At 49.6% G+C, this 19,094-nt stretch overlaps 1 protein-coding gene across 1 annotated transcript; it reads left to right on the top strand.

Moving 5' to 3' along the window:
- Positions 1-10,460: 10,460 nt before the first annotated feature.
- Positions 10,461-16,521, top strand: LOC144095274 (homeobox protein rough-like; the record flags this gene model as incomplete). The annotated part of the gene is made up of 2 exons (XM_077629052.1): positions 10,461-10,711; positions 13,532-16,521. Coding segments are annotated over 2 exons (504 nt in total), but the record flags the coding sequence as incomplete, so codon positions are not given.
- Between the last annotated feature and the right edge of the window lie 2,573 nt (positions 16,522-19,094).

Raw genomic sequence — 19,094 nt, 5'->3', positions numbered from 1 at the left:
CTTGGGGGAGCGAGGGGAGGAGAGGCTTACAAAGGGGAAAAGAGGGAAAAGTGTAGGGAGACCACGTCCCCAAGCAGAAGCGACCGCGACACAAAGGGAGTAATGGCCCCAAATTGAGGGATATCTCCATTCCCTGTGCCCTCCCCACAGCCTTTTTTTCCTGACCCCGACCGAGGCGAGCTATTGCCGGCTTCGTGAATAATCGTTGCGTTTGCTCGCGGTGTTGTGGACACGTGTTCGCGGGTACGCGGAGAGCGCTATTACAAGAGCGCCACCGACCCGTGAAGCCCGCAGCGCTCTCGGTGAGTGGCACCCCGTTCATCGAGCTTTGGCATTAAGGGAATATAATGTGTCGCGATTTAACTAAGGGCATACGCTCACTTTCCTCTGAAAAAGTCGAGCTTGTAATCCCAACTGACGAGGTGAAAACCAACACCATTTTGCTTCCTACTTGTTGACGTCTTCTCTGGTATAATGCAGTGTACGGGAACTCTAATATTTTAATTTATATCAGGCGAAATGAATGAAAAGGTTGTATGATATCATCAGAATATGCTTTCCCAAGGGTGCAGACGCACTGCATACATTTGCTTTGTCGCATAAAGCATTGTTGAAAGTTGTCTTAGGTTTGCGGCTCTGCAATTGTTTTCACACACAAAAAAGCAAGTGAAGAAGGCTTAGTTTACGCTGCATGGGTTTTTGTTCGGCCTTCTATTCGAGGAGATTGCGATGATAAGAATCGACAGAAAAGATCACTGTGCGGATTGGTTCGGTGTTGTTGAGTTTTCTACAGAAATCAATTTGACGGCGACTGAGTGCCTGAATACAAATGCTGTTCCCGCTTGAGACTCGTGTGGCGCTTACAGCCCGCTGGCACCGCGGCCTTTCTTTTCTTTTTCATCGAGTTCACAGCGCAGTTAGACCGTTAGTTCAAACTTCTATAATTCATACCGCTTTATATTCAAGCATATACCATGCGATCTCTGGATAAGGCAAGAATCGTTAAGCTTCGGTACTGAATGGCCGCACTGTTTTACCTGCTTGTAGTCGGCCTGTTATATTTCATCTTGCTATCTACGCTTAAAATAGCACACACGACCATTCAATTAACTTGAAGCTTCTATTATAAAGGCATCTTTCAGCTGGCGCTGACAGTGAAACTGTTTTGGACGTGACAAATGCACTCGTCAAAAGTTCTCAATTTGCCTCACGTCTTACTGCAACAGTCACCAAGATTGGGAGTCGAGCTAAGGTTGTGCTCATTGATATTTCGACTTTCTGTGCACTGAGCAGAATAAACATTTCACTGTATACGCAAACTTTGCAGGAACTAGAAAGCCAAAGCCATCTATCGAAAAGCCTGAGAAATTTTAGGCAATGAGAAAACTATCCGAAGTTTAAACAAGGCCGCAAGGTGTCAGTGTCAAAGAAATCAAAGTACGAGAGGAATTCCACCCCTTCGTAAGTAACCGCAGGCAACACATCAGAAAAGTTGACCCTATGGGTGAAAATTTTCCTCTCCGCTGTTCTCCCTCCCTCGCTTTGTTGTTCAGCTGAGATTCGCGGTGCTGTCTTCTCGAGAAACCAACGTTCTCCTCCGCTTTCTGGTCGGTGTCAGTGGCGCGCTTCCACGATCACTGCCACCTTTCCCCAGCCGCGACGCGGAGGCCAGCGCGCACGGCTGGTTTATCCCCCCCCCCCCCCCCCCCTCCCCTTCTTCGTTGGCCCTCTGCAGCGCTTCCAAAGCAAACTGGGGCGGTCCGCGTCCGAGCATCTGTTGCGGCGAGCTGCGACGCGTGTACGCATTGACGCCTCCGGGTGTCATGCACCAGCGCGCGCCTTTCTCTCGTCACGCAGCTGTCGCGGCCCAACTCCGGTGGCGTTTAGAAAGAGGAGCATTTCTATTAGGCGATGCGCTGCAGACAGGGCGCACGGAGGGCTGTGTTCTACACAGGTCAGTTCACTTGAAATCTATTACGGAGCCAGAATGGGGTCATTAGGGATCCCTCGCATCCTTCTTTCTCTTTATTTTTCTGACTTTGACGTCTCGGAATCATCGCAAGCATAGGCACGTCGCATCTGGTTGAGGACAAAGCGTTTGTCTGATACGGCTGGCTGCATTCATCGACGCCATATGTTTCGTAATCTTAACAGATGCGAGCAGATAGTTTCCGTTAGTGGATCAGTCATTAGGTCACTGGCGGCAACTTTCGTGGCCTGATCTCAACGAGAAAGTAGACTAAACATTATCTAAACCCTCCAGAGCCATGCACGTTTTCTCAGTAGCGATGCCAGACAACATGTTCTGTAAGTTGCACAAATGTGACTGTTTTACAAGGAGCTAATCGAACATCATGCGAGGAAAATCAGGCTAAAGACATAAATGAAACTACTAAATAAAACGGTGAGTTATCCCTCCACTCACGAGAGGGCGGCAAATGCGGTCCATCGCCGCAGAAGGCACTAAAAAGGCACAACAACTCGATCGCTGCGAACTTGTAAAGTACGCTTGCAGAGAAGCGGGCTCAACACTTATCTACTGTGCAGGAACCAACGGCTGCGCCTCCACGTGTGCCGTGTTTGATGAGCACCCCTATGGGCTCTGCGGCGCAGTGATTATACTTCTGCGGAAATACAGCTACGTCCACAAATGATCGGGCGGTTACGATGCTCTTGTGCAAAAGCCGTCGGATCCACCTTCAAACAAACAATGCTTGGCAAGCCCTAAACAAGGCCTAGTGGCCTCTCTTGCGCTACCGTCGTGTGCCCCTAGCGCCGAGCGTCGTTACAGACTGTGCACAAGCCGGAAGAGTCATCAGGAAATCACCAAATCAAAACGATGGCCCAACAACTGCATGGTGCTCTGCACCTAGCTGGTTGTTGCTAAAGTACGTACACAGATTGCCAAGGCATCTGTGCTAATCTTGACCCCTGTAGGACACATACTGTTACTTATAAACTGCAGACAATTGTCTTGACTTTGCAGCCTCCCATTTTCGATTTCTCCCTATTTGTATATTTCCCCTCTCTCTTTCCCTCAGTTCGTAGTAGCAGGCCAGAGACAGTCACTCCTGCCGACCTTTCCACCCTTCCATACTCATCATTTCCTCTCTCACCTCTCTCATCGTGCTTTTCAATTAGCCTGTTTTCTTGATCAAAATTATGTGAAGTCTTGCTCAAGAGGTGGAGAGGATTAAAAGAAGGCGCTCACTCGCATGGCCACGAAATGCTTCTGTAGATTATACGCGTAATTTCAAAACAGTACACGGCTCACGACTTCTGAAACTGTCATATGAGACGACATGAAAGAATGCTGTGTGCGCCAGTAGACTTTTTGATAAAGGACGTACGCGTAGCAGCACCGAAAGCTGGACACTGCATAACAATCGAAGTCTTACGAGCAGCCTACTCTGAGGAATCTCAACTGTTATTTATTTCACTGGCGAAAAACTGTAAGTCATGAAGTATCCACTTTCTTTTGCTACTACAATAAAGTATAGTCTGCCTCAGATTCCACAGTCATTTAAAAACAAAGCTCAGTTACGTTTCTTTATTTATGAACATTTCAAATGCCCCTATGGGATACTACAGGAGGAGTATTACATGAGAGCATTACATGTTTTTACGGCAAAGCTCTTAGACGTATTAGACAATGGACGTCACTGAGCTACATTCATCTGCTCAAGAAAAAGGCCATCGCTTTGCAGGCACGTAGCCAACGGGGGGTCCTCGATCCCCCCCGCAACATGAATCTAATTTAAGCGCACGAATGAGGCGTCCGCATATCCAGGGAGCCAGTTATGCGCCTTTCCTTTCCTCAAAGCCATCACCATCTAGAACATTGTCAACGCCAAGGCCAATGAATACAGTGAACGCCGACATCTTTCGCTTTGTACATCCTGGATTAGCTGAGCTAATCTACATTAATTTTTTTCAAGACCGGACGCCGCCCAGTGCGGCACTGGCTCAACCAGAGACCCGACATGTGCATCCCGCCACGACTTATGTGCATCCCGCCCCTGTCGCATGACGCAATGCACGACAAGAAAGCTTGTCTCGCGACACAACATTGTGTCTCGCGACAGATGCGCGACAGGAAATGCTGTCGGGCATTTTGATCGGGACGTAAAATTCCTAGACTGAGATTGGGCGCCTATTTAACTCGTAGGTAACTGCATTAATTGAACTCTCGGACTCTTCAGACTCTTTGTCTTGTGGCTCTTCTGAGAGAGTGGAGCACGTAATTGCGGCACTTCCTGTATATATGCGCGCGAAAGACGGGATTTGACCGCTTTTCTGGTGCGTTTCAAGAGCAGGCCAACTTTAATGAAGAGCTTGCGCTATGCGCTTGGCCGATTAGTTGGAAAGCTCTCCAGGCAAGAGGGGCGGTCCTTCGTTTCATGCGCAAGATGGTGGTGAAAGCGCAAGGCGGGTCTCAACTCGCGGTTGTAATCAGGCGCACTTCTGATGTGGCTTGAGATACTTCCATCTCTCTGCTAACCACACTTCAGGCCAGTCTATCAGCTTTTATCTCTTATAAACCTCTCTCTCAACATCATCTACGTAGCGTCTTGAATCGGAGGAAATATTTATACTTAGCTGTGCAGAAATAAGCACATGTATAGAAAGAAAATGATTTAAGGCAGATTCTATCTTTTCAATCCTAAATTCGTGGAAGAAGCCGTCGACAGGATAAAGAGCGGAAAATTTATGCGTTAATTTCTCTTGACGTCGAGAAACTGTTCGGAATGAACGCTGCGTAAACAACCCAAGACAAATCAGCCCTCCTGGATGGCATCGTAAGCGGGCATATAGGCCCCGAAGCAGAAAACTTGGCGGCGCCTTTTGAAAGCCGGGCGAGCAGGCCTCTCCCTCTCTTTTCTCTCAGAAGTCCCAGAAAGCGCCACTAGCAACACGGGATTGTGCGAAGCGGCAAGTTAGAACTTCGAGCGGATGCATCCGCAAGCGGCAAAAACAGCAGCGCTAAGCGCTTTCGCACGCGAAGTCTCCTAGACCGAAAAATCACTCACGCCTCTACCGCTTCTCGCAAAGCGAGCCACACGTCTACGCAAGCCGTGGCAACAAGAACGACGGCAGCGGTGGGCGAATCAGGTATACATACACATACAAATCCTGGAGGCCTTTATGGGAACTCGTCCACGGGAAAAACAGCGCGCGCGCGCTCGTCTCTACAGGGCGTCATCAAAAACTTGGCGTTCCGAGATTTTGATTTAGAGCGCGCGGTGCGCCACTCTGCGGTTGTTGTGAAAAATGAGGCTCGCTCTCGTTGAAGGATGGCTCGTGCCTCCCTCATTCGACCTCCCTGTTGCCTGCGTGCACCTCCGAGTAGGGAAAACACAACGCTGTTAGCCCTCTTCCTGCCTCTTCTTCGAATGCGTACACCGTGCACAAGCATGCTTCGAAGGAGCTTCCTGCTCGGCACACGTCAAGACGTGCTTGCGAGCGCCCGGACTCGCTTTTTCTTCAGACCACCAGCTCTGAACTTTTGCGTGCTGCGAAATCACTTCGAAAGCATTTCGATTACGCACGTTGGTGCTAATGGAGGGAAGGAAGTCAGAGCGAGTGAACGATGGTTAACGTACGCGGGACGGTTTTAATGTTGTAGGCGAGCGGCAGTGTTTCTACTAACAAATGAAGAAGAAGCGTTTACTGAAGCCTTCGGGAAGGAAGTATCGATTAGTTTTATATTCCTTGAATTTGTTGTTTTATCATGTTTGCTCAAAGAGCGCGAAATATTTTGTACTATTCAAGTAACTATACTTGGAGTAACTGCGGCTTCGTGTAAAGTTTTTTTCCTCGACCGAACAGAAAAATGAAGCTTTTATATTGTCACAAATGGGCTGCAGAATCAAGAGGCTAGGCACAGGCCGCAAGCAATCAAGCAGTGTCCAGCTGCCAAGAGCACGCGCGACTCACTTCTTCTTTGTCCCCAAGGCGCCGCCTGGGGACACCTGGCGGCAATATAATGCAGTTTTCTATCCACAAGTCAATGCAGAACTGTAAAGTGAACAAGGAGCTTTTGAAGCTTTGTTGATTTCTTTAAATATAAAAGGTGATGCTGTTATACATTCTGTATTCCCAGCCGAAACTAAGCGTGTGACTCCGGGGCACGAAGTCTTAACGTGAACGCCAAAAAGATCATTGCAGTGAAAATAACGGCGCATTTATTCTCAGGACTAGTAATTCAGAAACCAGTAAGTGGTTCCTTATAATAACTCTAAGCCCAAGTTCCTGCTGAGCGATGTTTCATGAAGACGTGATCTTCAATAGGCCTGTGTTATGTAGTGCAAGCATCGTTTAGCATTATTGGCTGCCGTCGCTTTCGCAAAACTGCAGTTGCTTTGTTTATTCAATTCGCCTTCCTACTTACGACGTCCTGGGGAGCGCAGTATGCAGACTTCACACTGTCAGAGCTTCGTTCACGTACATGCGACGATACATTAATTTATCTGAAATTAAACACGCATGTTATAATGCGCTCGTTTCAGCTTGTATTTTTTTTTAAGTTGTCCTTTCCTTCTACCACAATTGTAAGCCCCGACAGCGAAGAAAATTTTAGAAATGTCTAAAGCCAACCCATTTCGAACAAAAAATTTTAAAATAAACGACAAATTACAGCCATTTGGCCAAACGTTACGGTAGGTAAGGCAAAAATAGAGTGGGCGTGGAAAAGAAGGAAAGGGGGTGAAGTGAGGATGTCGTCATTTTGCACAGCGGAACATTACTTTCGTCTGCGCTATGATGACACTGTTTCGACACCGTCATCGCTTCCTCACTCGGTTTTATTTTCCCAGTGGCGCCCTCTCCAGATCTTTCCAGGGCCGGACGTAAAATTACACCGTTCAGATTGCCACGGAAGACCTCCACCATCGGTCATCCCGGTCGATCGTGAATTTCCATCTGTCATCGGACTCCATCACAATCTCAATACTGCGCCCTGCATACTACCTTTCGAAGCAACCGCAGTCGTAGGCACCGCACGAGGACAGACTATGTCCGTAACGGCGCGCCGTTCATGCATGCGGTTTTCCCGAGAAAACGGCTCCACATCAAATTTCTCTCTCCTCCTATCGATACATATACATTTGCGTACGCCTTGGTGCAGTGGCGAATGCACCCCGACCAACCCATCAGGTTCTGCCGGCGGGCAAAGAAAAGAAAGTTTTGTTACAGCACTCGCATTAGTATTATTAATGGTTGCCGTGGCGCGCGACCCTTCCCCCCACTTCCTCTCTCGTTCGCAGCCAGCCGCGCACGCCGCTGGCTCTGTTGCTGTCGCTGATGCTGCCCGCATTTTGATGGCATCCCGGAATGAGCAATGCTCGGGATGAGGATGCAGGCAGCAATAATCACCGCAGCAGCGGTAGTGCCCACAGCCCGCGCATGCGCAGTCCCTCGCTGCGCGCGTGCTGCGGCCAATCGCGTGGCAACTTCTGCACGGAGCGAGGGGTGCGTGAACGCCGGTGAATGTACGGCGACGAACGCGCGGGCGCTCGCTACGGAGAGTACGTTGAACGAATAACACGATTTAGATGTGCCTGATCTCGGCCTAGTCTTCGTTTTTTAAACAGGGGGAAAGGAAAGACAAAAAGAAATTAAACCGACCGCCGGAGAGTACGAAAAGGGGGGGGGGGGGGGGGTGCAGGAGGGAAACACACGAACGCTTGTAAAGAGTGGCGTTGAAGTGCACGAGGCACGTGCGTGTGGCGTCGGTTCCGTTTTAAGCCTAATGACGGGAACACATGCCAACGCCTCCTCGTCATCGTCCCTTTTGCGTCGGTCTTCTCCCCGAGCAACAGTATGAGCCGGAAAAGCCTGCTTTCCAGGAGCTCACGCTTCTTTGTATTTTTTGTATCCTCTATGCGGACGATACTAGGCTCGCATGCAAGCCAGATCACGCGTGGTTAAATAAGCAGCGTGTTTCTAGATATTGTGAGCCCCGTCGTCGCGACGGGCGGGCGTTTCGTGACGATATCACTGAATATAGGAGCGCTGCCTCAACTGCTGCCATGTTTCCCCACGTGCCTATAAGCGGGCACCAGGAGATCGGCGGGGAGGGAGGTTGGTGTGTGTGCAAGGGCCATAAACGAGAGCGGAAGATTTTACGCGGTGGAGCACATTACAATGCCTTTTGAATTCTGAAACAAGGTTATTCTGTCTTGGCGTGCGCGCAGCTGAAAGTTTTGATGCGGCCTCCTAATGGCGTCGCTGTTCGCGTTTGAGAACATTTATGCGGGGTGCTGAGTCGGCAGCCAGCGCTTCTCTTGTTGCTTTGTAGGCTTTAAAAATTTGGAGGAAGAAAATGCTCGGGTTGTTTGCCAATGTCCTCGTTTCGCTTTGATTTGTAGCTCGATGAGCGCGGACTGGTGAACTACTGCGCTGTGTGAACGTGCCACGCATTGTGTGGTTTATATGGCTGCACTCGAAAACATCCGTAGAACGGTTGGGCTTTTTTTTTTACTTATTATCATACGGCTCTTTTAAAGGCACTTTATAAAGCCTGTGATACGTTGTCTTGGCAGCTACCATGAAATTTGGGGCGCAAGTCAATGTATTGCAACATACAAGCATAGTTGTGACGGTGAATAATGGCAGAACTATACATACAGGACAGTCTGTTTTATTTTTCTCTTTTTATGAATTTTTTTCGCAACCACGAAAGTAGATTTTTGATGAATAGCCATGTACACTAGATCAGGTAACTAGCCTTGAACTACAAGAACCCAATACGTGAGTCACACGCGCCGTTATAGCGCAGCGGATCTTCACTTCTACCGCAGAGTACGAGGTCGCAGGTTCATTGCCAAGCAGTATTATCCACATTTTGACGGAGGCAGCAACCTGCCTGCCTCTTCTGTATTTTCCAGACATCTTCGAAATTCTTAGATTTGAATAGAGTCCTCTACATACATGAATGAGGCCACAATTTTAATTAAAATACCTCTATAGCCATTCTACTCTTGCTCTATTTTGCCGCGTAGCCGCCGCGGTGGCTGAGGGGTTATGGCGCTCGGCTGCCGGCCCGAAAGATGCGGGTTCGATCCCGGCCGCGGCGGTAGAATTTCGATGGAGGCGAAATTCTAGAGGCCCATGTACTGTGCGATGTCAGCGCACGTTAAAGAACCCCAGGTGGTCGAAATTTCGGGAGCCCTTCACTACGGCATCTCTCATAGCCCGAGTTGCTTTGGGACGTTAAACCGCTATAAACCAAACCAACCAATTTGTCTCTATCAAAATTCAACCGCCGCGTCCGGCATCGAACCCGCGTCTCTCGGGTCAGCAGCCGAACATCGCAACCATTGAGCCACCGAGGCGGCCCATCGTAGTCGTGAGTCGTATTATTAATCTCACGGAAGTCATAGGCAATCTGATTAAGCTAGATATGGAAACTCCATCGATACTTCCACGCATGAATAAACTGCTTGATCATCTCAGCAGTCCTGCACTGCGCGGTCTGATAAAATATAAAATCTTCTACTGCTGCAGTTTTGTCGCGACGACAGCATGGTAGCCGTGATTCGAAGCACCGCCCACAATTGACTTGCAATCGTAGAATCGGCGCTACGCCGTTGTGCATCACGTGAGCATCACTATCTGACTGACAGAATCGCATATCGGCCACAATGTGTGACAGAGTGCTTTTTTAGTACTTCTTTAGCAGAGCGCAGGTTTAATAGCGCAAACGTATACCGGAATAACCGGGTCAGACCGAATTGAGACGCGCACTTGACCACTGCATGCATGTATACGCGTACTATCGGCGTCAAATGAAATGCGAACAGCGGAGCGCATGGCCATAGGTCTATCTTACGCCGTCTGCCGGTCGCCATAAGAGATGGGCGGGCTCTTCCGGTTTGCGATAGCTTTGCTTCCGTTTTTTATTTTCTTTTTCTTGCTTCGCCACTGGAGCGCCACATTTCTGGTTGCAAAACGGCGATATAGTTCTGTTCACTGCCAGAAACAAGTGATTCAGCAACGGCCATGTTAGACACCGGCCGCAACCCGATCGGTCTCTTTACAGTTCGCGTCGCAACCACACGCTGATAAGACGAAGATGATGGAAGCAAAACTAAAGTCCTGCAGGCCAGGGAGCTAATAGCGATCGCTTCACCCAAGCGGGTTACAACCGCTGCCGCGAGCGAAGCCACGCTGCACAATTTGCGATCGCTTTAAGTATGAATGCGGCGCTCCAGTGGCAAAGCGAGAAAACAAACGTCAAAGAAAACAGAAGCAAAACCGTCGCCAACCGGATGAGCGCGCCTATCTCTGTCGACGACATGCAGAAAGGCACAAAATAGGTATTTGGCCAAGACCTCTACTGTTCGCATTCCATTTGACGCCGATAATACATCACGCACCTTGCTGTTCCGGTAAGCGTCGAGGCCAATGCACCTCCGCTTTGCTGAAACTCTCTAGTAGTGTTCAGCTTGAACTGACGTCCTGGTCAACCCGCAGTCCAGCGTCGGCGGCGCAAGGACGGTCGCCAGCGGCGCCAGCGCACCACGTTCACGAGCGAGCAGACGCTTCGGCTGGAGCTGGAGTACCAGCGCAGCGAGTACATCAGCCGGCCGCGCCGCTTCGAGCTGGCCGAGGGACTGGAGCTGACCGAGACGCAGATCAAGATATGGTTCCAGAACCGACGCGCTAAGGACAAGCGCATCGAAAAGGCCCAGCTGGACCAGCAGTACAGGTATGCCTCGCGATGCGACTCGCACTCTCTCCCCTGCACGCTATTAGAGGAACACTTCCTTGCCTATCAACTGAGCAATAATTTCGGACAGTGCTGTGTATTTTGGTTTATGGGGTTTTAACGTCCCAAAGCGACTCAGGCTACGAGATACGCCGTAGTGAAGGGCTCCGGAAATTTCGACCACCTGGGGTTCTTTAACGTGCACTGACATCGCACAGTACACAGGCCTCTAGAATTTTGCCTTCATCGAAATTCGACCGCCGCGGCCGGGATCGAACCCGCGTCTTTCGGGCCAGCAGCCGAGCGCCATAACCACCAAGCCACCGCGGCGGCTTTACTGTGTATTTTGATGTGCATACTCTAATTCGAGTGAGCGAACACTCTCGCAGTGTCTTAGAGCTCTGACATCACTGTGTTACTCTCGATCAGTCATCGAACCGTTCGCTGTTGCAGTAATGCCGGTAGCAGAGTTGCCCACACATCCGGCTACAAGTGGTAGACTGTATATACGGTACCTGCAGCGCACCTCGAAAGCTACCCGTCGGCCTGTGCGTGCATGCGTGCGTGTGTGAGCTATGCGTGGCGTGAGCTGTGTGTGCTGTACAATGGCATGACTTGTGACAAGAGCCACGGGAACTCGCAAATCACGTGACATGCACGCTGTCACAGGTGAGGATAAGGAGAGACAGTCTCGTTAAAATGATGGTCGTGTCGAATCGAGGACTGAAACATGAGTGCGAATTGAGTTAAATAATTAATACAAGCAGGTGGAGGTACAAAGTAACTCTTGAAGCATCTAAGCCGTTCCGAAAGTCTCTCGAAGTTGAACCATGGTCAAACAGAGGCTAATTTTCAGCCACTCATCAAAATCACTGTAAAGTGATGCTGGGACGAAGCTTGCGATGTTTCAAGTGCTGTACAGTCTCCTGTTCCTTTTTAATGCACGCCAGTTCGAATAAAGCGCACGAGTCTATTATTCTGAAAAATCAGACTGGAGGTAATTCACTCGACCTCGACATGCGGGCTTTTAACGCTCTTTCACTGAGCGTCTCAAAAACGCAAGATTATCTCTGGGCTGCTTGAGCGCCTCCAAGAGATAGAACGACGTAGGAGTCAAAAAGTGCCTGCATATTCATGCTTTCTGTACACACCCGAGTCCCGCTACTCCCCAGTACAAAACTATGCAGGGACAACCATGGCAGAGTTGTTCTTCCTGCGCCTCCCTCAAAACAGCAGCTTGGAAGTGCGACAGCAGTGTTAATCTACTCATGGCGCATGGTGCGCGGCTCATGGCGCACCGACATTTTAAACGGGCCTCTTTATATAGTCTTATCGCTCTGCATGCTACGCTTGTCCAAGAGGCGAACACATTTATATACGAGCATCGTTGGGACATAGCCAGTGACGCTGGGGTCCTATAGCCACGATGTGAAAGTGACTACATATGGCCCGACAGTCTCTCCTTCGCGGAGTTACAAGGTCTGTAGAGCACAGTCACGCGCGGGGCATCACGGGAAGCAATGAGAACGTCTCGCGTGGTATCTGCATTGCGTCTTGTCTGCAAAGCGAAGCAACGGGCGTCAATATGGCCCCACCATTTTCACCTGCTCCAAGTCCTCGAATCAAGCGCTCAACCGTGGGGACCATCTCGTATGGTTCTGCCGTACGCGAGTCGTCCTGTCCAGCGGATCGCACCCAGTAGTGGGGCCGGCCAAATCCCGCCTTTCGGTCCGGCCGCAACAAGGGGCGAACAAGAAGGTGGATGATTCGCGAAACGAGGCGGATTTCGTCGCAGCCCGGGAGCGGGGCCGTGTTTGAACTGGGCCCGCTCAATAATGCAGGCCGGCGCTCCCCACCGGCACACCTGCCCGCGGACAGCTTGTAATGGTTATGGCCATGAATATTTAGCGAGGCTTCGCCCAGCCCAATTTCCCCTCGTCGGAAGTCAGGCGACGAAACGGCCGCCCCCGCCGGCGGCGGATTGCATGCCTCTCTTCCCCACCTCAACGTCTCGTACTCATCGCCGGTCCCACGCCGAGTGGCCGCCGAAGCAGCAGCAACGCACGCATCGAGCGCTCTAGAGGGCGGAAGAAAGCTTTGCGCGCACGCACGCACGCCGGTTTCGACGCGGAGTTACGTGGTCGTTGGCACGCGCGCGTTCTCCTCCTCCTCATCCGCCTGGCAGCTGCGGTTATAACACCGGGGTGAGATTGGGGCCGCACGGTCGGGCTGACTGGGCGGTGATCCTCAAGCGGTTGCCTACGCTCTGCGCGCGTGCCGCACGAAGTTTTGTTTTTCGGTCAGAGTCGCCAGCTCAGAGGAATTCCAGAATCCCGACGACGTCTTATTTAAGGTGCGAGACGTGGACGCGGGTTTTTAGGGAGCGAATGGATTATTCACTGAGTGAAAGACTCATTGAGTGAAATATTCACTGAGTGAACGAGTTAATCAACGAGACAATTATTCAGGGTGAGATAGCTAGTTTCCCAGCCACTGAGCGAGCGAGTCATTTGATCATCGAGCCACTTAGTAGGAAAGTGAGTGTGTGTGTTCCCCGAGCAATCGAGTCGTGCACTGAGTTTTGCTTGTGAGAAGTGAGAGTATGCGAAAGAGTTACTGAGCAAGAAATTGAGTTTTTCAGTAAGTTGTTTAGTGCGTAAATTATTGAGTTCCTAATTAGAGAGTCATGCAGTGAGGCGGTGGTTACTAAGTTGCTTTGACTGAGTTTAGCGAGTTACACAGCAGTCCGTAAACACGCTTTTTTTCTTTCGTCGAAAACAAGGCGATGGGGCCTAAACAAGGTTTTTTTCTGGGGCACAGGTGCTTGGCCCTGGCCAGTGGGCTGGGCTCGTTGTGTGCCGCACCATCCGCCGTGGCCGCCAGCCACGCGGCCGCCAACGGTGGCAGCCCCGGCGGTGCACAGCCCGGGTCGGCCGGAGCAGCTGCGGTGCAGCCCTTCTGCGGAGCGTGCTACTTCAAGCCGCCTCCCTCAGTGCTGCCGCCTCCGACAGCTGCAGCCGCGGCTGCCGCGGCCGCTGCTGCGGACTCGGCAGCCGCCAGGTTCAGTCTCTGAAGAGGATGCACGTCACCGAGCCGAACCACTCTTAGTGCCGATGCGCCAGGAGCGACACCGTGCACGGCTGCATGGTCCCGTGGTCGCCACATCGACCGAGGACAGCGCAGGCCACCGACAAGACAGGAGGCTGTGCCATTTGTGCTCCAAGCGTCGACGTCTCGAGTTCGATTCCCTGTCGCGACGGACATTGTGCGATATGGCCTTAACGCAAAGGAAAAAAGTTGAACATCATCAGCCCATATATGCACACCAAATTTGTGACCCGCGTCCATACTAAGACGTGGCTGTATATTGCTTGATGCGAACTTTTTACCCTGAATCTGTATTTTGTCCTGTATATAGAGGGGCTTTTTGGGACTGGCTTTATTTTCGTTTTTTATGTCGTACGTGAAAAACAACACGCCTGAGTGAAGCTTGCACATTGCCATCCTCAGTCAATACGTGATGCGCTCACCAGTTCATTTCTCGGTACATTGCTTTTCCATGCTGTTTAATCAAGACTATTGAGAGCCGGAATGTGTTGGAATACTGCTCAGTTTCCATGAAACCTCTTTTTTCAACAGCTGATGACATAGCCCTTAGTGGCACTCCTAGTGGCTCTTAAGGGGACCTTGAGAGCACGCTGCATGAGCAGCGCGTCTTTGGAAAGACTGTGCTCGGTTTATTTCCTGTCTTCCGATAGACAGCACTCCTCGAAATGCACCCTTCTCAGTCATGTTTTTAGAACATATAGCATGTTTGCATTAGGGGGCAGTAACAGTGTGTGAAGTGTTAACTTTTACTTTTGATTAGGATGAGGCTGGTAAAGGCAGTTCATGAAAGGAATTACTTCAGTGTGATCCTGAGACATAAGACGCATCGCTGTTCATCAAACAGGAGAGCTCTTCGGTCCAAGTAGGAAGACTGCAGTCGAGCTCATGCACTCTGTCTTGTTAGCGCACTGTGGCGGCCTCTCTGCAGGGTTAGTTTTTCAGCGACCAGTCGACCAGTAGAGTAGTTGCCCAGAAATCTCAATGCACATCCAGTGTTGCAAGAACTGTCAGCCGAATTAGAGCCTGAAAATCAAATAAATAAAACGCCGATGTCAATCATTGAGAATAGCCTGGTCAGCAAAAAGATTCACCCGCTGCTCACGAGTCACTATAAATTCCGTGCTTTCCCGGTCACGAGAGAATTTTTTTTCAGACACGTGGGGCCAGCCCAACAAAGAATACAAATAAAATCGAAAATATAAGTTTTTATTGTTGTTCCTGAAGTAGTTAATATTCTTGTCCTACGAAACCGCTCGCTTAAAAAAATATATTCTCCATACGAAGGATTTGACAAAGAAAGAAAAGGACATATTCGAACAAGCAGGGGACCACATTATGCTTGACACAAAGAGTACAATCTTTGTGGAGAGTGCAGAGACTACTCGCAAGTGTCGCTGCGAACACGGTAGTTCTCTCTCTCCGGTTTCCTGTGCCCCCAGATATCGAGGCGCACTCTGGGCCGTACTTTCTTGATCCCCAAAAACACTCTGGTCACCTGCAAAGTGGTTGGCACGCTTTTGAGAGAACGCGGAGATTTCGACAGCACGCATTGGCCACAAGCCGACATTTCGCCCAGTAAACTGGGCTTGGAACCCGACTTTTGTTCCCCTTGTTGTAATGCCGGGCATCGAGAAAGACCTGCGTCCAGACGGTACATACGCGGACGGCTTTTGTTATGTGCCGGTACTTATCGTCAGGAAATGGCACCGTCGAAAGTGAGGCCACCTTTCGTGTCCAGGTTCGGTCAGGAACTCTTTATTGTTGGTACTGATGTACGTGTCGCTCCATGGTTTGTCTCTGACTTCCGTCAGATAAATAAAATACCAAGAACGTTGTGTGTTCCTGCCGCGTACTGCCGTGGCCCTGGTGGCTAATTACAGTCGCGAGGAACGTAACGGCCGGAAGCGCGTCGTTTCGTCTCGATGTTCCGACCTGTGTGTCGTGGCACGTGTTGCTTAAAGGTGATTGGTACTGGACTTCGCGTAGCAGACACGTGATGTTGCTTCATGAAAGCAGTCTCACCATGTTAGGAAGCCCTGCTGCCATTCGTGATCCGGTTGCGCCAGCCCTATGTTGACACGTGACCAAAATGTGCAGAAGCCAATCTTGTCATTGTACCTTGGCATGTCAATACACCTGTCAATGCAGTCAAAGCATTGACCTGTCAGTGCTAATGAGACGTGCTACGTTTTCCGAGTCACGGACTCAAGCTGCGCTCGAAAGGCCATGGCACTAAGAGCGTACTTACAAAATGTACATAGTGTGTATGAAACCGTTGGTTCCTTGTTCGGTACCGTGAACACTCTGTCTCGTGTGGATGGATAAAAATTAAAGTGTCGTTTGTGCTTCCTGTACTTATAAGTCGAACCTCGTTATAACGAAACTGTTTATAACGAAGTAATGGATATAGCGAAGGAATGACGATTCCCCTTGGAAGCTCGGTCAACACTGGCTATAACGAAGCTACGGCTATAACGAAGTAATCGTCGGACCCCTTCAACTTCGTTATAACGAGGTTTCACTCTACTGTGTAATTAAGGGGCTGATTTTTTTTCGTACTTACGTTTGGTGTCATACAGCTGCTAAAAAAGGCTTTAGCGAACCGCCCGTATACATCATGCTCACAAACGCGGGCTTCTCGCAACGTGTAAATCTGGCACATGTTCAAATAAAGGCGGTCTCCCTCGAGTATGCTTTTTTGTTGATTTTGTTGATGCGATTCACGCTCGCTGACAGAGACCGTAGAGTAGGCTTCCACTGGACATGAAGGCTGAACTCAAGTCCACCGTGTACTTGAGTTCAGTTCAGCGAGCTTTCCCATATTCGCCAGGAAATGCATAATATCCTTCCTAGCATTCGCAGAGTTTGGGTCATTCTCGACGGTGCACTACCACTGAATGCATTGCGTGTTGCTAACATAGTGCATGCGGGCAATGTATGCATGTTGCCCACTATCCCTTTTGTTAAGGCGGTGCAAATATTTGAAATTCTCGAAAATAATTCGAATATCCCGTATTCTTTGCGGCTAACGAATAAAGTACTGTACGTCAAAAATTGTTCGAAACGAACTGGATATGTTCTCAAGTTTTCGAATACTTTTCGGATAACTGGCCCGAAGTTTGAAAAAGTTATCTTGTAGTTGTAGTGCAGGATGCAGGGTTCAGCGCCGCGACGCAGTCCACTTATGTGGAGGAGTTCATAACGCTCATACATGACCTCCAAGAATGTGCTGTGCGGCAGGGCTCAGGCAGGTTTAGCAAACCCTGCCTAGATAGCCAACCATAGAGGCCATGTTTGAGTTGTGGCACTATACACGAAGATTATTATCATCAGTACAGCAAAAGGTAATTTTCCTATGCGTACAGCATGACGGTCATGAAGTTAATATATTGACTTCGTATTGCGGGCTCCAATGGAGATCAGTGCTGCGCCTTTTGATAGCTATAGCTATAATTATAAAAGTTGTATCCCTGTAACAGCGCTGCCGCTAGCACTTGCCTGTTCCGCACGATCATTGTTTTGTTCGTATATTCCCCACTTGTGCCAATATGCGCAAATGTTTTTGATTTGTATTCGATTCGGATTATAGCTACACTATTCGTTTTCAATTCGTTCTTGAAAAAAAATGGTGTTCAATTTTGTGAGGTTAGGCGAAATATGAATCAGGTGCGCTAGCTCTTCTGTTTTCACTTCGGTTTCAGTTCCAGCTTCGGTTTTCAAGGTCAAGCAGGCTTCTGACGAAGACCGCCGAAGTCGGACTAAAGCTCCGCCTTATAAAGTACGACGCGATAGCGTCGATGGGTTAGTGCCCGTACCTGCTGAATTGGTCATTCTCAACTTAACATTCGTAGATCCCTGTGAGTCCTCATACCACTCCTGGCGCGGTGGTGCAGCGGTCAAGCGACGGGCTGCTCTTCTGCTCTTCTGCCAGGCTGCTTTTTTCGTGCAACCCCAACGTCACAGAGAGAGGCTTCGGACAAGCTGAAGTCTGTGAAATCTGAGATTGGAGGTTCTAGCGCTAGCGCTCCAAAATTACTATTCGCCCACCCCTACTTGATGTGGCTGCGAAACACTGCGATGTTTTTCAGTGTGCGTTAAAAGTTGGTTCAGCTCCACCTGCAAGACCCATCCGGTACATGCTAGCTGGCGATCAGCGTAAGTCTGCACGCTTTGCCGACCATTTGGTACCAAGGGCGAGCAAAGCGGTTCGCGTCAGCGTGTACGAAACGCTGGGCGAGTGCACTGGCGTCGGGGACAGCGCAGTCGCCGCACTAGTCGCTCCAAATTTTTAACGCGATTGCGTTAAGGGTCCTGTGTCGCAGACGATCTGGCGTCGGCGTCGTCGACGGTGTGGGCGAAAAATCCAGATTGGTAGAAAAGGCGGCTACGTCACACCAGAAGAGAAGGATTTGAAAATTGATTGAAATGTTGGAAAACTGGTGATTAGAAGGTCGAAATAGGACTCAAACTTCATTAAAACATGTAAGTGTATGAAGTACACAAATTGCGCCGAAAAGAAAATTGAGACAATTAGTTAGGAATCGAATTCCTGACCCTTGAGTTGAGCGTCAGAGAACCTACCCGTAGGCCACGCAGGCGCGTTCATTCAGAAGCGGACGAACGCAAGTTGGTTAAAGCGCAGTTTAGAAACAGGGTCTGTGTCTGCTTTGGCAAGAGGAGCCGCTGCGGGGACCCATCAACGCTATCCCGTCATAACCTTACACGTCGAGCTTAATTGTCCCCCAAATTTTGCTGTATTTTTTTTTTACCAAGCGCCTTGAGCAACACCACTCGTCAGAAAACGAAAAACTTGAGCCGCTCCACTAGCGAATAGAAACAAAGCCTTCTGCATGTTTTGCAGCTAAAAGAGGGAGTTTAGCTAATTTTCTTTTAACTGGGCTTCGCTATAATCGCCTTTCGCCGAAACGCTGCTGCAACAGTCGATGTTGCATCCAAATGCTATTGCTTCGTTTAATGGCTGCTGAACTCTCCCTTGATGTTCGGGGCTGCTAAAACAAGGCTCACTTTCACCGAATGTGTTTCCCGTACCTATATACGACGAAATCTGGAAAGTAATGGCTTAGTTAATCATTTTCTGTCACGCCCCAGACTGAGTGAGGGCGCTTCTATCGTCGACAAAGAAAAAGAAAAGGAGGAATATAAACTGCGCCTGACGCGTAAGAAAAATGCGCTGCTGAGTGAACTAACTTTTCAAGCTCCGAACTCACTGAACGGTCGAGTTAAACACGCCCGATATGCGTGCCAGCTTGTTTCC

The sequence above is a fragment of the Amblyomma americanum genome, chromosome 6, assembly GCF_052857255.1.
Source record: "Amblyomma americanum isolate KBUSLIRL-KWMA chromosome 6, ASM5285725v1, whole genome shotgun sequence".
NCBI lineage: Eukaryota > Metazoa > Arthropoda > Arachnida > Ixodida > Ixodidae > Amblyomma > Amblyomma americanum.
This window is presented reverse-complemented; position numbering and strand designations above follow the sequence as displayed.